Source organism: Taudactylus pleione, unplaced genomic scaffold (genome assembly GCF_031769625.1).
Source record: "Taudactylus pleione unplaced genomic scaffold, aTauple2 ptg000377l, whole genome shotgun sequence".
In the NCBI taxonomy this organism is placed as follows: Eukaryota; Metazoa; Chordata; class Amphibia; order Anura; family Myobatrachidae; genus Taudactylus; species Taudactylus pleione.
The window spans coordinates 7,960,709-7,978,205 of NW_028284778.1; the positions used below are offsets into that span (position 1 = coordinate 7,960,709).

Here is a 17,497-nt window from a genome sequence, read left to right on the forward strand (position 1 = left end):
CCCCTCCTTGGGCTCATCAAATGTTGGGAGGTATGCTATTAGGCTGCTATCAGGCAATTTAATTCCCAGTTCTTGAAAGGGATGCTAATTATAACTCTGCTGCCTGTGTGACTGACAGTTTGTTTTTGGTTTTATGCAATGTGCAGTTTATTTAAATAAATAATTTTTATTGATTATGATTGTTTGTGATGTTATTCACCACTATAGGGCTGTGTAATAATTATTTTTGATATTTACTAGATTGTGGGTTTTTAGAAGTGGCAGTGTTGCCCATAGCAACCAATCAGATGGTACTGAACATTTATCTACCTTCTAGAAGATAATAGCTAGAACCTGATTGGTTGCTATGGGCAACATCTCCACTTCTAAAAACCTGCACTTTAGTACATATACCCCTGAGTGTTAGAAAAGATCACGGATCCCTGTGTCACAGGATCATTCGGGATAAATGGACGGCTTGTGTCCTCTCATATTTCTAGGGTACTTTTACATCTTCTCATGATTACATTATTATGATTATCCTTTATATTATATGGCACAACAAGGGTTCTACAGCACCTTACACAGTACAAGAACAAATCAGCACACAAGAAAACAGATATTAACAGTAAAAAAACAATGCAGGACAAGGACATGGTTTATATACATTGCTGCATTAGCGATCATAACACTTAAATGGCAGCAAGGCGTCAGCAAACAAGTGTTAGGTGTCCTTGTGGGGAGTTAGAAGTAGATAGTCTTAGTAAGGGAAGGAGAAGCATAAGAGGGCCCTGCTCGTAAAAATTTACATTCTAATGGGGAGGGTCAGACACAGATGTAGTAGACCATGAGGAAAGAGCATGGAGCAGTAGGTTAGGATGAGAGTTGGAAGGATGTGATGAAGAAGTTGGTCTTGAGATCCCATTTGAAGATTTGTAGAGGTGGAGAGTCTGAGAGGGAGATAGCTCCAGAGGTAGGGAGCAGCACAGGCAAAATCTTGGAGGCAGGAGTAATCAGTTGACAAAAGTGGAGTGAATTTGTTGAGCGAATTGGTTGGGCAGGAGAGTGAAGGGAGATGAGGTCTGAGATGTAAATGGGGGAGGATTGGGTGAGGGCTTTGTAAGTGAGTGTAAGAACCTTGGAGCCAGTGTAGGGTAGGAGAGGGGAGGCAGATGTAGAACATTTGGAGAGGAAGATGAACAGAGTAGCCACATTGAGGACAAATTGGAGTGATGAGGTGGGAATCAGGGAGGCCAGATATGTGTGGTTTGAAGGAGGGTGGAGTCAAGGATAACTCCAATACAGTGCACTTGGCGGCTTCATTATAATATTCAGTCCCATTGGAGTAGATATCTCCCTCAGTATCCCTGAGCACTTATAAGCCCAATGACAGGCTAGCACAACTGGGACTAAGCAGACACCAGCAAAGGTGCCTCTGGTCTTAGTACAGTAGCACCTTTATGGCTGAGATGCATCTATCAAATTAGGACACACTGATGGGATGACAGTTGTAGGACCTCATCTGACTTCCCATTGTGGAGGTGCTAGACTTTTGACACATATTTATTACACCCGGTTTTTGGGACAATCATTCCCCTACAGCCTCTGGCAGGTTATGGCTTCTCCATCTTGGTCAATTGGCTACAAAGTTATCACCAAACTGAGCAGCAGCCTCTGAGGTTTCAGGCTCACAATCAGCTGCCCAGTCTCTGATCTCAGGGGATAGCTCCAGCATGAACATGTCTATGACATGCTCTCCAGCGAACGGGTTTTCCCTTTCCTCCGCTGCACTCAGGTCTGTCATAGGATTGTAGCAAATTCCATATAGAAGCCTGTGAGAGCAGGGGATGGAGGACCTTCTCTATCACTGCTCTTACCTGTGCACTTATCAGACTACCCTCATTATACATCCTCCTACATTTTGTCACCAGAAGTCCTCAGGTAGTGACAGGAGGCTGGCAGTGAGTGGTCAGTGACTGACCTGTTACCAGGTTACTTCCTCTGTAAGAGCTGCACAATGGTGACAGTGGGGGATGGAGGACCTTCTCTATCACATCTCTTACCTGTACACTTATCAGATCACCCTCATTATACAGCCCCTGACTTTCTGTCACCAGAAGTCCTCAGGCAGTGACAGGAGGAAGCCAGCAGTAAGAGGTCAGTGACTGAACTGTTACAAGGTTACTTCCTCTAGTCTGTAAGAGCTGCACAATGGTGACAGTGGGGGATGGAGGACCTTCTCTATCACAGCTCTTACCTGTGCACTTATCAGACCACTCTCATTATACATCCCCAACTTTCTGTCACCAGAAGTCGTCAGGCAGTGACAGGAGGAAGCCGGCAATGATTGGCCAGTGACTGACCTATTACCAGGAGGAAGCACTGATCTGAATAAGCTGGGGTTCAGGCTTTACCATCACTTTTTCTCCACCCTAATAAAGCTGTGCACACACTGGGCGATATATCAGGCATTCAATTGAACAGCCGATATATATTGCAAATGCATTGGCGTGTGTGTACCCTCGATGTCTGTGAATGAGGTCGTTCATAGACATATCGCGTCGGCTGTGCAGCACTGCAGGTGGGCGATATATATCTGCAGATATATCGGCGCGTCTGACGACCGCCCGTACACTTGCTGTACAGACTGATGTCACAGCTGGGTAGGAAAATTCAAATGTCCTCCCAGTTGTGATATCAGGATGATATGTCTAGTGGCTGATCAGTAAATGTGTACAGCTTACCTGATCGGCCGCTGTCGGCACAGTGGTTACCCAGTTTAAGACTGAACTGGGAGGATCTCTTACACATTACACAGACTGCACACACAATGTATTAGAAATGGATAAAGGTGAATCAACATATGGTTCACCTCTAGGGAGCGCTAGATGTGGATTACAAAATCAGGTATATTCAATATCACAATTTATTAAGATCAATTAAGATACATATAAAAGCAATTATGAGGCTAAATAAAATGTCTCACACAATACATTACATTTGTGACATATAATAAAACATAATAGTAAATCACTTCATTTGAATGTCAGCTCAGAGTGATATTGTATCCAGATAGGGGGTTAGAAACCTCAGAATCAGTATACCAATGCTGGCATAAATGAAGTCATAATAGCTCCTCCTGAGAATGAAGATAATAAATAAATGTTCCACTCCAGTGGTAGTAATTAGTACGAGCCACAGTCTATGCTGATGCAGCAATCAGTAGCAGCAAATAGGAAAGATGATGTTTATGCAGACAATAGTTCCCGGTATAATTACCCAGCTCACTCTTGATTTAAAAATGTTTAAAAGAGAAAGTGCCGGTCCGGAAATAGCGTGCAGTCTCACTGCGCGCTGAAGAAAGCTCTTGGTTAAAAGCTGGAAAGGTCTCACTGTCTGCTGCAGTGGCTCGACTTCAAAGCAGGAGGTGTAGCAATCAATAAGGTAGTAGCATGGACTGGATTCAAAGTATCAGTATTCCCTTGACACGTTTCTCTGTCAGATGTGACAGTTTCCTCAAAAGGGCTGCACTGAACATTACTGGTCTGGTTGGAAAGACACACGCTCATAAAGGTAACATCCCACGGGCGGGACCCACGCTATTTCCGGACCGGCACTTCTCTTTTAAACATCTTTTAAATCAAGAGTGAGCTGGGTAATTATACCGGGAACTATTGTCTGCATAAACATCATCTTTCCTATTTGCTGCTACTGATTGCTGCATCAGCATAGACTGTGGCTCGTACTAATTACTACCACTGGAGTGGAACATTTATTTATTATCTTCATTCTCAGGATGAGCTATTATGACTTCATTTATGCCAGCATTGGTATACTGATTCTGAGGTTTCTAACCCCCTTTCTGGATACAATATCACCCTGAACTGACATTCATATGAAGTGATTTACTATTATGTTTATTACATGTCACAAATGTAATGTATTGTGTGAGACAATTTATTCAATTGTTTATATGTATCTTAATTGATCTTAATAAGTTGTGATATTGAATATACCTGATTTTGTAGTCCACATCTAGCGCTCCCTAGAGGTGAACCATATGTTGATTCACCTTTTTCCATTTCTATATGACTCATTGGCTTAATTAGAGGCTAATATTGGGTAGCAGCTGTGAGATATATTTCATACATCTATTGTTTTTACTTGTTTTTCACTCTAAGCGCCCGGTTGTGCTGTTTTTTGTCACACAATGTATTACATGGATTGTGAAAACAGAAACCATTGTATGTGACACAAAGGTGTATCCCTCTGTAGGAGCAATAAGTAATCTCAGTGATGCTGATCTCCACTGTTTCGTCTTGGCACCAGCCATGCCTGTTATTACATCACAACCCCGCCAGTGATGTCACACCCCCCCGCCAGTAATGTCACACACATCCCCTTACTAGCGCTATCATAGATACTAGGGACAGTTCTATAACAAGAAGATATCCCACATATCTCTGAGTGATGACAGCCCATTAATGTAACAAACATAAAGCGATACAACAGGTAGAAGAATAACACCTGAATATATTACGCTGCATTTATTTCACTATTAGAACATATCATAGCATCGTCCTCTGTGCTCAGGAGAGAAATACACAGCAGGGAGCACAGTCTTACTATCACCATTACACATCACTATGAATTTACCCTGTCCCTTGAGCACTGTCCATGTTCTCCTGCACTCTTTTGCCATTTTGGGTGATATAATTGACCATACACACTGTAACGTGACATTTAGTGGATATTATCTTGTGGGATAGTAACAGAAAAAAGAACAAAAAAATACAATTTGAACAGTAACACAAACCATGTCAGCTCTGCCCTTTATATAACAAAAATAAATGAAAGAAGTGAATGAAGAGCCCATCTCAGGAAAAGCATTGGGCATGAGATTTGATCTATAGATAACAAAATATCCCTCTCAAAACAGTTTCCGGTTTAAATGTGTGTAAATAATATTCCACAAGATCTGACTTATGTAATTTCTCTTAATCAGAGCATTATAATGGTTTCTCACCTGTGTGACATCTCTGATGTGTAACAGGGGAATATTTATGTGCAAAACATTTCCTACACTCAGGTCATGGAAATTATTTCTCCCTTGTGTGACTTCTCTGATGTGTAACAAGATCTGATTTCCATGCAAAACATTTCCAACACTCAGAACATAGAAATGGTTTCTCACCTGTGTGACTTCTCTCATGTCTAACAAGTTGTGATTTATCTCTGAAACATTTCCCACACTAAGAGCATGGAAATGGTTTCTCACCTGTGTGACATCTCTGATGTGTGACAAGGTATGATTTCCGTGCAAAACATTGCTCACACTCAGAGCATGAAAATGGCTTCTCATCTGTGTGATGTCTCTTATGTATAACCAGATCTGATTTGTATGCAAAACATTTCTTACATTCAGAGCATGAAAATGGCTTAAAACCTGTGTGAACTGTTTGATGTAAAATAAGAACAGATTTGGTACTAAAACATTTACCACACTCAGAACATGAAAATGGTTTCTCACCTGTGTGGCTTCTCTGATGTCTAATAAGATTTGATTTGTCTCTAAAGCCTTTCCCACACGCAGAGCATGAAAATGGCTTCTCACCTGTGTGAACTGTTTGATGTGAAATAAGAACTGATTTGGTACTAAAACATTTCCCACACTCAGAACATGGAAATGGTTTCTCACCTGTGTGACTTTTCTCATGTTGAACAAGATGTGATTTATTTCTAAAACATTTCCCACACTCAGAACATGGAAATGGTTTCTCACCTGTGTGACTTTTCTCATGTTGAACAAGATGTGATTTATTTCTAAAACTTTTCCCACACTGAGAGCATGGAAATGGTTTCTCACATGTGTGAGTTCTATGATGTGTGACAAGAGCTGTTTTCTGTGTAAAACATTTCCCACACTCAGAGCATGGAAATGGTTTCTCGCCCGTGTGAGTTCTCTGATGTGTGACAAGATATGATTTCCGTGCAAAACATTGCTCACACTCAGAGCATGAAAAGGGCTTCAAACCTGTGTGAACTGTTTGATGTAAAATAAGAACGGATTTGGTACTAAAACATTTCCCACACTCAGAACATGGAAATGATTTCTCACCTGTGTGACTTCTCTCATGTTGAACAAGATGTGATTTACTTCTAAAACTTTTCCCACACTGAGAACATGAAAATGGCTTCACATGTATATTAGCTGGCTGATGGGCAATACCCTCTGTTCTATTTGTAGAACATGTGGCATCTATATTATTGGGTAATATATTATCAACTCTAAGAGCTGTAATTGATGTACCAATATCTGTGTTACCAGGAGAACATGACACATCAGAAGGATCAGATGACATATCTGTACTGTAAAGAACTGGATGTATTATTGAGGCTATAGGGGTTTCTACTGGAGAATCTTGTCTGATGTTATCTGTTATTTCAGAATCTGGAGATATAATTAGATGTTCCTGTGATATATTTCTTCTGTTACAGCCACCTGTTGGGAATATAATGAATTAATGGTAATATGAATGTTTTAATGAAATAAGGTTAATTTAAAAAATAAAAACAAAAACCCTTCAAATTGATACATTTAAGAAGATTAAAGGTACAATTTGTAACTGAAATTTTAGACTGCACTATACTTGTGTATTTAATTCCCATATTTCCATGCACTGAAATATCTATATATAAGGTTACAAAATGGTGTGAACAAACCCTGAAAATATAATAATCATTAATAGAATTCATATAACATCTGCGTGATTACACTAGCCCTAAAAACTGTAATACACTGTATGTTTTCTGTGTATTATGTACTAGATTTATACTCTGGATTCTCTACCCTATGGAAAGATATGAAGGAAAATATATATATTTGAGCTGTAGCACCTTCTGGTTCTGTTTATATAGAATCTGTGAATTTGGCGGCTTCTTATTATCCTATTGGGCGCTTCTGTACGCCCTACACTTACTATTCTTTAATCTATTACCAATGAAAGAACCACTTAGCAGAAATACCTAACCAGATAGTAAACATAACATTGCAGCCATTAACTAATCCTTTCTTTGTAGATATGATACAGGAGCAGTCAAATCTGCTTAATTCAGTTTTTTTTGTCTTGACTAAAAATGGGCAAGACATTGTACTAAAGTCTAGTGTAGCCCCAGTTGTGGTTTAGTTAAAATAAGGTATCCTTTAAGACTAGAGGCTGAACTCAGGGCCTGATTCAGACCCGCTCGCGAGCGCTATGCGCTCGCAAGCGGGTCGATGGTGGCCCAGTGCGCATGCGCACGACGGAGCCGGCTCCGTCGTGCGCATGCGTGAGACCCGGATAGCGACGGGCAAGCCGTCGCTCTGGGTCTCGTACCAAAGGGGGCGTGCTGTCGATGTTGAGTGACAGCACGCCCCCTTTGGTAGGCGGGCCGGGGGCATGGGCGGGCCATGGGAACGCCTACCTACTGGGGCCGGCCCCACTGACATCACAAGTGATGTCAGTGGGAGTGCTTTCGGCTCTGGTAGAGCCGAAAGCACTCTAGGGCTTGCGGCAACGAGACCCTACCACAAGGGTCTCGTCGCAAGCTCGATGGTTGTGATGGTCCTAACCATCGCAACCATCTTCCTGGCCACTCACTATAGCTGTGGGTGGTCAATCTGTCAGAGCGTCCGGCTCTGAATCAGGCCCTCAGTGTGTTTCATGTTAAAAACTAGTAGTTCAACACACAGATTATACAAGCCTTTGTCGGTCTTAAGGCAGATCTGAAAGTCTATAGCATTAGGCATTCCCTACTATGTACTGCAGGTGTTCTCACACAAAAACATGGAGATGCTAGTAGTCCTGCAGCATATTAGGCTGCAACTAAACACACATGTTTGATAGCATTGGCAGTATCTGCTCTTCTCTTAGGATAGGATGATGACATAGTTTTGGGTCATGCACTTTGTATACATCCCATGTTTTATCTGTTCATTTTAATTCTCAAACATGTGTCACAGGATTACCAGATGGGAGCTAGCCCTTAAAGCACCTGCAAACTTTAACCAGAAAAAGTTGCAAAAATTTAATCCAGCCACATTTTTACCATATAAGCCTAATGCTGTCCAGAGGGTGGAGAGAGGGGGAAATTCAAAGTTTGTACAGATACAGGACTGTTTGAAACATATTGACTGCTAGACCAGATATATGACATTCAAAAAAAATAAATTTGATATTCTATACAGATGGGAGTGGTCACAAATAGATTCTGGAGAACTCTTTTTGCCAAATTAAAACATTGACAGAAACTCAAGATCCGCATTTGGTGTAGAACATGACTTTTGATCTTTATGGCGATTTACAAAATTGTTAAGTCAAATGTTATCACTATTTGATGTTATTCTTTTTAAAAATCTTAATGAACAAAGACAAGTCGAGATGCAAAGAATGTGTTCCCTATAAGAAAAAGCTATTTGGAAGTCAAAAGGATATGGCCAGGAGTCCACTGGACAAGGATGACCAGTAGAACATAACTCACTTGGGATAGGATGTTATCTGTAAACTGATAAGAAGGGATCATTCAAGATAATACAAACTGATTGTATCCCGTTTCCATAATGCAAGAATCTGCAGCATATATTGGTGTGTGTAGATGTAAATTCAAATTACGTAGAAGCATCATCAGCCACTGCAAAAACTGCAACGTTTTCATCTAAGAAACTAACGCAAGAGTTTGTCTGCAGGTATGGAAGCTCGAGAGTCAGAGTGTCAAAGACAGAAATGTTTTCCATACAATGTGTAAGCTACTGCGTATTAACAGCAGAAGACATACTCCATGCAGGCCACAAGAAAGTGGTAAGGTAAAACGATAATTGGTACCATCAAGCACAGAGTAAAATTATGTAGAAATGAGTTTAAAGTTGAGTGAATATTTACGTCTCCTCAGCGCTGTGTTTTCAAAATGATGATGCCAATAAAAACATATATACATGCATACAACAGTGCATTATCCAAATACAATCATATATTTCTATATATTAAATTGAACTTGTGAATTACATCCAGGGTTGCACTAGATCCTTTCACTTCTTCTTTGCATGACAATTGTGGGGAGATTTCCTTTGGTAATGAGAAGGAGGACCATAAACGTTGACATTCCCATAAAATGGTAATGTGAAGTTAGGGTATTTATTCCTTATAGAACTACAGTGACGTGCAATTCTCTAACCTATGGATCTTGTCTATACATACTGGAAAATAAAGAGATGAATATTCACATTTATATGGACACTGGGTTTTTGTATTTTTAATTGGATTTGAATAATGCACTATTGTATGCATTATGTTCTTATAGGAATCATCATTTTAAAATTAAAACGCTGAGGATAATAAATATTCACTCAACATTGTATCATTTGTGGGGAATTGGAGCTGCCCTTTTTTTGCTTTCTTAGCTGCAGTAAGAAGGTGCTGATTATATCATCTTACATGCATTATAAGAAAACAGTTTAACCTTGTCTAGAGGCTCCTCTTATCTATCACCTTTTAAGGTTATGTTCGGGAAAGAACCAAACGTAATTTAAAGTCCACAGGATGATTTAAATTCTAACAATAAAGTTACTGTTAAATATCATTAACATGAGTAAACAACTAAAAAGACAGCAAGAAGGTGTAAAACTCCTGTCACCAGATATGACTGACAAGAACGGTCATGGTATTGAACCGGATTATATCATGGTTAGGAATTAGTTACATTCTGCTTGTCTGATAGATCGATAGGAAGGAACCCATCAGGTGATGCTGACTACTACAGTACATCGCTATTAGCTGCTGAGAAATAGATCGGCATCTGTTCCGCATACTGTAATAAGACTACAGACCCAGAAATCAATCCAAGGTATCGCTCCACAGCATGATAGCCTATTCCAGGAGGTAGAGGGTGGTTCAGTGCCAGCATAAAAATGAAACATCATAGTAAGTCAAACTTTTTCGGCTGTTCTCTCTTAACCTTTATGATTTTCAACATTTTTAGTTGTCTGCAACCTGTAGAGGAGAATCCTAAATGTGGTCCAGGAAATTTGGTGAATTATACTAAAAATTTAACCAAATCAATATGACTATTATTATGGGTTACTACTGCATGAGTATTGTGTATGCAAGTATTTTTTCTATAATAAGTGTTTATTACTCACCTGTGCTGATATCTGTCGGAATTGCCTCCTCCTTACACTGCTGACCACCCATCATATACGTCTCTTCTTCTCCCACTGCAACTTCAGCCTTAATGTCAGTCACATACGTCTCTTCTTCTCCCTCTATAACTTCTGCCTTCATATCAGTCACATACATCTCTTCTTCTCCCTCTATATCTTCTGCCTTCATATCAGTCACATACATCTCTTTTCTTGCTTTATCTTCTACCTTCATATTAGAAAGGGCCTCACCCTAAATAACAATAATAAAATAACACTTTAATAATGTATGAATACATTCAAAGCAGTATAATAACACTGCATAAGACACACCTTCTCTACACATCATAAAGCGACTGTGACATTGTTATATTGGTAAGACTAAATCCCACCTACCTGATACTGCTGTGGGATCCTGTGAATAGAGAGAACGGGGACATCTCTCTGGGATATTTCTGTTACTGGGTCCATCTGTAGGAGACACACAGTGACTGAGTACATTGTATATATGTAATATCAGGTGATGAGTATATATGGGGCCCCCATACCTGCTCTCCCCTGTACAATGAATTAATTCTTCTCTTACCCAGTAATGCGAGTGGCCGATTATTCTCCATCATCACGTCCTTGTACAGACCCCTGTGTTCCACTATATACTCCCCCTCCTGCATGGAGACATAGTCAGTGACAACCTGACATCTTATAGGAATCTGACACACACAATGATACAGTCATCACCCAGACACATTCCCTGGTGTTACTGTATAATGTCCCATTCCCAGCAGTCACCTCTCCAGTCATCACCCAGACACATCCCCTGGTGTTACTGTATAATGTCCCATTCACAGCAGTCACCTCTCCAGTCATCACCCAGACACATCCCCTGGTGTTACTGTATAATGTCCCATTCACAGCAGTCACCTCTCCAGTCATCACCCAGACACATCCCCTGGTGTTACTGTATAATGTCCCATTCACAGCAGTCACCTCTCCAGTCATCACCCAGACACATCCCCTGGTGTTACTGTATAATGTCCCATTCACAGCAGTCACCTCTCCAGTCATCACCCAGACACATCCCCTGGTGTTACTGTATAATGTCCCATTCACAGCAGTCACCTCTCCAGTCAGTAGCTGAATGATCTTGTTGGTGAGTTCCAGGATCTTCTGGTTATTGTGTCTCTCGTGTATCAATGAGTGATGTGGAGGCACCGATATGGGGCACTGGGTCCTGCTCAGTCCTCCAGACACACGGGGATGGCTGCTGGCTGTCTCACACTCACTGGATGTCTTCTTCACTACTGAGTAATACTGTGTATTGGGGAGACATCAATGAAAAGGTCAATCAAACTCCACCTAAATTGGGCTGTTAAGTCAGGTGATCAACTTGCATAATATACAAGAAGACTATTTCACAATAAAAAAATAATGTAACAATCTCCTATATATATATATATATATATATATATATATGTATATATATATATATATGGAGAGAGAGAGAGAGAGAGTATATAGTATCTCCTGCAGCTTAGACATCTGTGCGTAAGTGACAAAAAGAATATAACGTACTGTGGGAAATGTACTAAATCTCAACTCCAGTGAGGACTGTGGGACTGATACGAATGTCTGAGACTTGCTCCCTGCGGCTCAGTTAGTACTATAGATTTAAGTGATGTCACTGTGGCAGTCCCAGATCTCCTCACCTCTCCACTCATGTCCCTGTATTATTACTCTAGGTATAAGTGATGTCATTGTGACACTTCCAGACTCCCTCACTTCCACAGTCATGTCCCTATATTATTACTATAGATATAAGTGATCTCACTATGATACTCATAGATCCCCTCACCTCCGCAGTCATGTCCCTGTATTATTACTATAGATATAAGTGATGCCACTGTGAAACTCCCAGATCCCCTCACCTCCGCAGTCATGTCCCTGTATTATTACTATAGATATAAGTGATGTCACTGTGACACCCCCAGATCCTCTCACCTCCCCAGTCATGTCCCTGTATTATTACTATAGATATAAGTGATGTCACTGTGACACTCCCAGATCCCCTCATCTCCCCAGTCATGTCCCTGTATTATTACTATAGGTATAAGTGATATCACTGTGACACTCCCAGATCCTCTCACCTCCCCAGTCATGTCCCTGTATTATTACTATAGATATAAGTGATGTCACTGTGACGTTCCCAGGACCTCTCACCTCCCCAGTCATGTCCCTGTATTATTACTATAGATATAAGTGATGTCACTGTGACACTCCCAGATCCTCTCACCTCCCCAGTCATGTCCCTGTATTATTACTATAGATATAAGTGATGTCACTGTGACACTACCAGGACCTCTCACCTCCCCAGTCAGCATGTAGATGATCTCCAGGGTGAGATGTAAGATCCTCTCAGTCCTGTGACTCCCGTCTTTGTCCATCCTCAGTGACTCAGTGAGAATACAGAATGTGCAATGTGTAATAAAGACTCTGGTTCCTCACAGCAGAACTATCTAAGAATGAATATAATAAAAATCACAGATAATACATGTAACACAGTCAGACATGTAACACTGAGTGACCAGTAAGTCTCCCATTGCCCTCAGCCATAGAGCCCTGGTCAGTGTCTGTCAGAGGTTCCTGTGACCCAGCCCCATGAGTTTCCTCAGAGGCCGTTACACAACGCTGCACTGCATAAGGTTACACCAATGCTCCTCTCCTGGCCGGGGGTCTTATTACTTCAAGACACAAAATTAAATGCTCTCTGCACAACCGGAAATAAGCTACATCTGTGTTAGACAACTGGGCTTGATTCAGCAAGGAACGCAGCCACAAATTTGCGCGTGCGCTTCCAGATCGCAGTGAGGACACAGTGTAATGTCAGGGTGATTGACAGGAAGGGACCATTTGGGGTGGTGATGGGGAGGGGGGGTGTTAGAGAAACGCAGGCATGCCGTTACAGCCCCTGTGACAGCATACGCAACCTGAGTACTAGATAAAAACGTGAAAACCGCACATGTTGCAAGCACCTACAATCCGAAAAACACCTGGTCCATCCTTGCAGACCCCCAAATAGTCTATTTTTCTAGTTTTTATGCTTGTCCCCCTACTTTTTCGCACCCAAAATGAAAGTACTTTTTTTGGGGTGTTCTCAAGATTTTTTTCAGGATGTTTTGACACAGTTGTCCTTTAGGGGGCTGCACCAAGGGTTCTGAGTGGTTTCCCCACCTTTGCACTCCAAAATAAAAATGTTGCACTTAATTTCTCCTGCTATTCAGAGGTGAATCTTTTTCACCTATTACATTGCACTGACTTTCCGCGTAGGCGAAAAGCGGCTGTAATTGAATATGGCAATAAGTTCCGACCCTGCAAAAAGGCGTGATTGGCTATACTTTTTCATGGAAAACGGCTTTTTTGCGTCTAATTGAATAGGGCCCTATATTGGAACCCTACCAATTACTATTCCCGGACATAAGGTCGTAGCAGAGGCTATCAGAACAGGGACAATGTATAATAAGGAAGCAGCAAGAGAAACCTCTATGATGTAAGCAGTTATGGAGAAGCTTACCAATAACTATATAAAGACACAAGGTCGCAGCAGAGGCCATCAGAGCAGGGACAATGTATAATAAGGAAGCAGCGAGAGAAACCTCTATGATGTAAGCAGCTATGAGGAACCCTATCAATAACTATACACGGATACAAGCGTAGCAGAGGCCATCAGAGCAGGGACAATGTATAATAAGGAAGCAGCGAGAAAGACCTCTGTGATGTAAGCGGCGATGAGGAACCCTATCAATAACTATACACGGACACAAGGTGGCAGCAGAGGCCATAAGAGCAGGGACAATGTATAACGGAAGCAGTGAGAGAGACCTCTATGATGATATACAGTGAATGGAAATCGTTCATCATTTATCGTTCATTCTGCACAACATGAATGATTTTCTGAAGGTGGCAGCAGAGGCTTACAGAGCAGGGACAATGTATAATAGGGAAGCAGCGAGAGAAACCTCTATGATGTAAGCAGCTATGAGGAACCCAGTGTTCTCCCCAGGCTGTTTTCTGCGGGTGCATCGCCGGGCAGAAACAGCCTACCGCCCGGCACTTTCCCCGCCGACCCCTGCTGTGGAACACTGGCCTCTGAAGTGACCGGAGACTAAAGAAGCCTCCGATCGCAGCAGAGGCAAGCGTTCCCAGTGATGCACTGCGCTTGTGACGTCATGACGTCACCCGCGATGTGAGAAGCCTGCCCCTCGCGCCTGCTGGATCTATTTAGATCCAGTCAGAGTGAGGCAACGGGAGTGGGAGCGTAAGCGGCCAGCAAGTAAAGGTAAGTTCTGGGATGGGACTGGGACCAGTCTGGGGGAACTGCCTAAGAGGCACTATTTAAGTCTGGGGGCACTGCATAAGGGACCAACCTGGGGGCACTGCATAAGGGACACTATTTATGCCTGGGGGCACTGCATAAGGGGCCAGTCTGGGGGTACTACATAAGGGATCAGTCTGGGGGCACTACATAGGGCTACTACTTCAGCCATGGGGCCCTACAAAAGGGCAAGCTAAACTACAGGGGGCAATGCATAAAGGGGAAAACTGCATAATGGGCACTTTTGACTGAGAGCCAGTGGGGGAGCAGCCTGAGACCTGTCGGGCTGGATTGGTAAGGGAGATACCCCTTTTCCCGGCGCTCGCATAATTGCGAAGGCCCCCACCCACTACTTTTGGATGCCACCCGGCTGGAAAAAATTTCTGGGGAGAACACTGGGAACCCTACCAATAACTATACACGGGCACAAGGTGGCATCAGAGGTCATCAGAGCAGGGACAATACTCAAACCACTAGTAGCATTAGATACATACAAGTCGTGCCCTCCAGGCAGCTCTCATCCTATCAGGGACAGGCAATCTCGCTGAGAGCCGACGTATGACGTGACAGAAATCTGAGACTACATAGGACTAAGCTTCCTTACCATGTAACCAGCAGCTCTGATGGCCTCACCAGATGGGATGATAACCTGGGATATGAGGTCTGTCTATACCAGCACTAATCAGGACGCTGGAATACAGGCAGTGACATACTTCCTCACAACAGACAGCGTCATTATCAGTTATACTGTACATACCCAATTCTCCTCTGGTACAGCAGGGGGTCTATAGACTGTAATTCCAGGATACAACATTATGCGAGTACAAATATAACAGGTTTTATGGTTCTAGACAAATAAGATTCTTCTCTAATACTGAGGCTACATCCCCCTACCGCTATTACATACAGGGCGTAAGGGTCAGAGAAAGTCTGACTGTTAGTCACCAATGTGTAATCACACCAGGTGTTACTGTATTACTTGCACTTTTATTATACACTCATCTTTATTATTTTAGGCTTGAGCATCTATTTCACACATACGCTAAATATTATCTATTAAGTACTTGTATAATTTAGTTATTCAGTCACGACACCCAGCAAGCACTTACTCCTAACATACCTGAAAAGCATTAATACACGGATTACATTTACATGACATAATATTATTGTCTGTTTAGTCTCACAAGTTACTTATACACATCCTCAAACTTGTTTATAACTGTTCAGCTGCTTAATTGGCATAGTCACGTGATGGGACCACAACCAGTTGTGCTTCAGCTGACAAGGTTCCATCACATGCGACCGTGCCACTGTGCTGTATCCCTTTGTAAGAGAAGACCACCCTGCAGTGATGTGACAATTTGTGACCAACATCACTCCCGAAATTGCACCCCAGAATGCCGTGCGACCAGAATTCTACAGCGCATGCACAGGGACAGATATTTAGCTGATCTCTGCAAGTACAGAGATCAGATGTAGCAGGGGGCTATCAGTCCACCGACACACGCTCCACTGTGCACTGCAAGTGGGGGAGTAATGCCCATGGGGGTGAAGTGGTAATATCCCCAATGGGGGTCTACAAATTTTTTTTTTAATTAAATATTATAATATATAATAATACCACATATCAGTATGTGCTGGGAGCTGTTATTCCCCCTCATATATCATTGTACGGTCCCCTCTCCCTATATAATAAAATAACCACATATCAGTGTGTGCTGGGAGCTCTGTTATACCCCCTCATATATCACTGTACGGTCCTCTCTCCTCTATATGATAATAATACCACATATCAGTGTGTGCTGGGAGCTGTGTTATTCCCCCTCATATATCACTGTACAGTCCCCTCTCCCCTATATAATAATACCACATATCAGTGGGTGCAGGGAGCTGTGTTATTCCTCCTCATATATATACGGTCCCCTCTCCCCCATATAATAATTATATAATATATACAGGACACGTTACCTGGCTACGGCTGTCAGGTATATCTATGACAAAATGGCAGCTAAAGCCCTTGTGGCTACGGCCGATCTGCTCTGTGATTGGAAGACTATAAGATAATGGCCGCCGGTCACCGTAATGAGGACACCATTAGACTATACGACTATTACTCTGGTGATGAAGCTGTGAGTTTCCTACTTTGTGCCGCCTGATTGGCTACCCGCTGCTGCCAATCACTGCTCTGAGGGGAATGAGAGGAGGGCGGTAACTATGATAAGAGGGGCGGTGCAGACAGTAGCCATAGCCACACGTAGGAGAGGGGCGTGGTTATCTACTGGGGCGTTTCTTCCTCGGTAACTGCAGCTTCCTGGTGACGGTCCCAGCAGGAAGTGGCAGCAGGTAATGGTATTTATTATTGTTATACTTGAGGAGCAGACTCTGGTGCCTCATTGTTATCATACAGGTGTAGTAGACCTCAATCGTCATATGATACAGATGGAGCAGATTCTTTTGTTATACAAGTACAGCTGGAGCAGCCTCTGGTGCTGCATTAACTTGATACAGGTGGAGGCAGACCCAAGTGTTGATATAGTGTAGGTGAAGCAGACTCTGGTGCTGCATTATCATTATACAGGTAGCACCAACAGAAGCAGAAAGTTCTCTCTTGTTTGGGGCACTCACCCTACTAATAATAAAATGTAACCTATAACACAGAACCTAACAGAAAGACGATATAAAGCCTGGTGTAACCAGGGCCAATAACTCCTCAGCACTGACCAGCTGTGTGATGGGAGACGTATATAGTGATTATCTGTATCATTTATGGTCAGACATATACATCATGGCCCAGTGCTCAGAGTTATAGGGAATATATATATATGTATATATATATATATATATATATATATATACCACCTGATTAATATGCTATTGTTTGACCTATCCAAGTGCTCATATCTGACATGTGCTATCACGTGTAACATACATAGAATAATCCCATATATCTGACATGGTGCATTCACATGTAACAT

At 42.1% G+C, this 17,497-nt stretch overlaps 2 protein-coding genes and 1 pseudogene across 4 annotated transcripts in view; 1 reads left to right on the plus strand and 2 right to left on the minus strand.

Moving 5' to 3' along the window:
* The window catches only part of LOC148508117 (uncharacterized), a 144,745-nt gene that overhangs the window by 22,733 nt on the left and 104,515 nt on the right, over positions 1 to 17,497 (plus strand). The window lies entirely within an intron of this gene.
* The window catches only part of LOC148508118 (uncharacterized), a 91,203-nt pseudogene continuing 78,775 nt past the window's right edge, over positions 5,070 to 17,497 (minus strand). The window contains exon 8 of the transcript XR_015869630.1: positions 5,070 to 6,135. The product of XR_015869630.1 is annotated as an uncharacterized LOC148508118 (transcript). The remainder of the gene's footprint in view (positions 6,136 to 17,497) is intronic.
* LOC148508119 (oocyte zinc finger protein XlCOF29-like) lies at positions 10,321 to 16,524 on the minus strand. Of its 2 annotated transcripts, none has more exons than XM_088445292.1 (6): positions 16,491 to 16,524; positions 12,517 to 12,666; positions 11,273 to 11,464; positions 10,740 to 10,818; positions 10,550 to 10,624; positions 10,321 to 10,406 (listed from the first exon to the last, which is right to left on the minus strand). In XM_088445292.1, the coding sequence occupies exons 2-6, from the start codon at positions 12,592 to 12,594 to the stop codon at positions 10,402 to 10,404; spliced, it is 429 nt and encodes a 142-aa protein (XP_088301418.1). In that variant the 5' UTR covers positions 12,595 to 12,666; positions 16,491 to 16,524; the 3' UTR covers positions 10,321 to 10,401. The 2 variants fall into 2 exon arrangements, with proteins under 2 accessions (XP_088301418.1, XP_088301417.1); XM_088445291.1 differs by lacking the exon at positions 16,491 to 16,524 and adding an exon at positions 16,390 to 16,437.

What these genes read in the sequence shown, in the direction of transcription:
- LOC148508119 (XM_088445292.1), bottom strand. Translation starts at nt 12,594, where the DNA reads ATGGACAAAGACGGGAGTCACAGGACTGAGAGGATCTTACATCTCACC. An exon ending in TTCAGCTACTGACTGGAGAG is followed by an intron (nt 10,819 to 11,272) that starts GTGACTGCTGTG and finishes GTCTCCATGCAG; the next exon opens with GAGGGGGAGTATATAGTGGA. An exon ending in TCGGCCACTCGCATTACTGG is followed by an intron (nt 10,625 to 10,739) that starts GTAAGAGAAGAA and finishes TGTCTCCTACAG; the next exon opens with ATGGACCCAGTAACAGAAAT.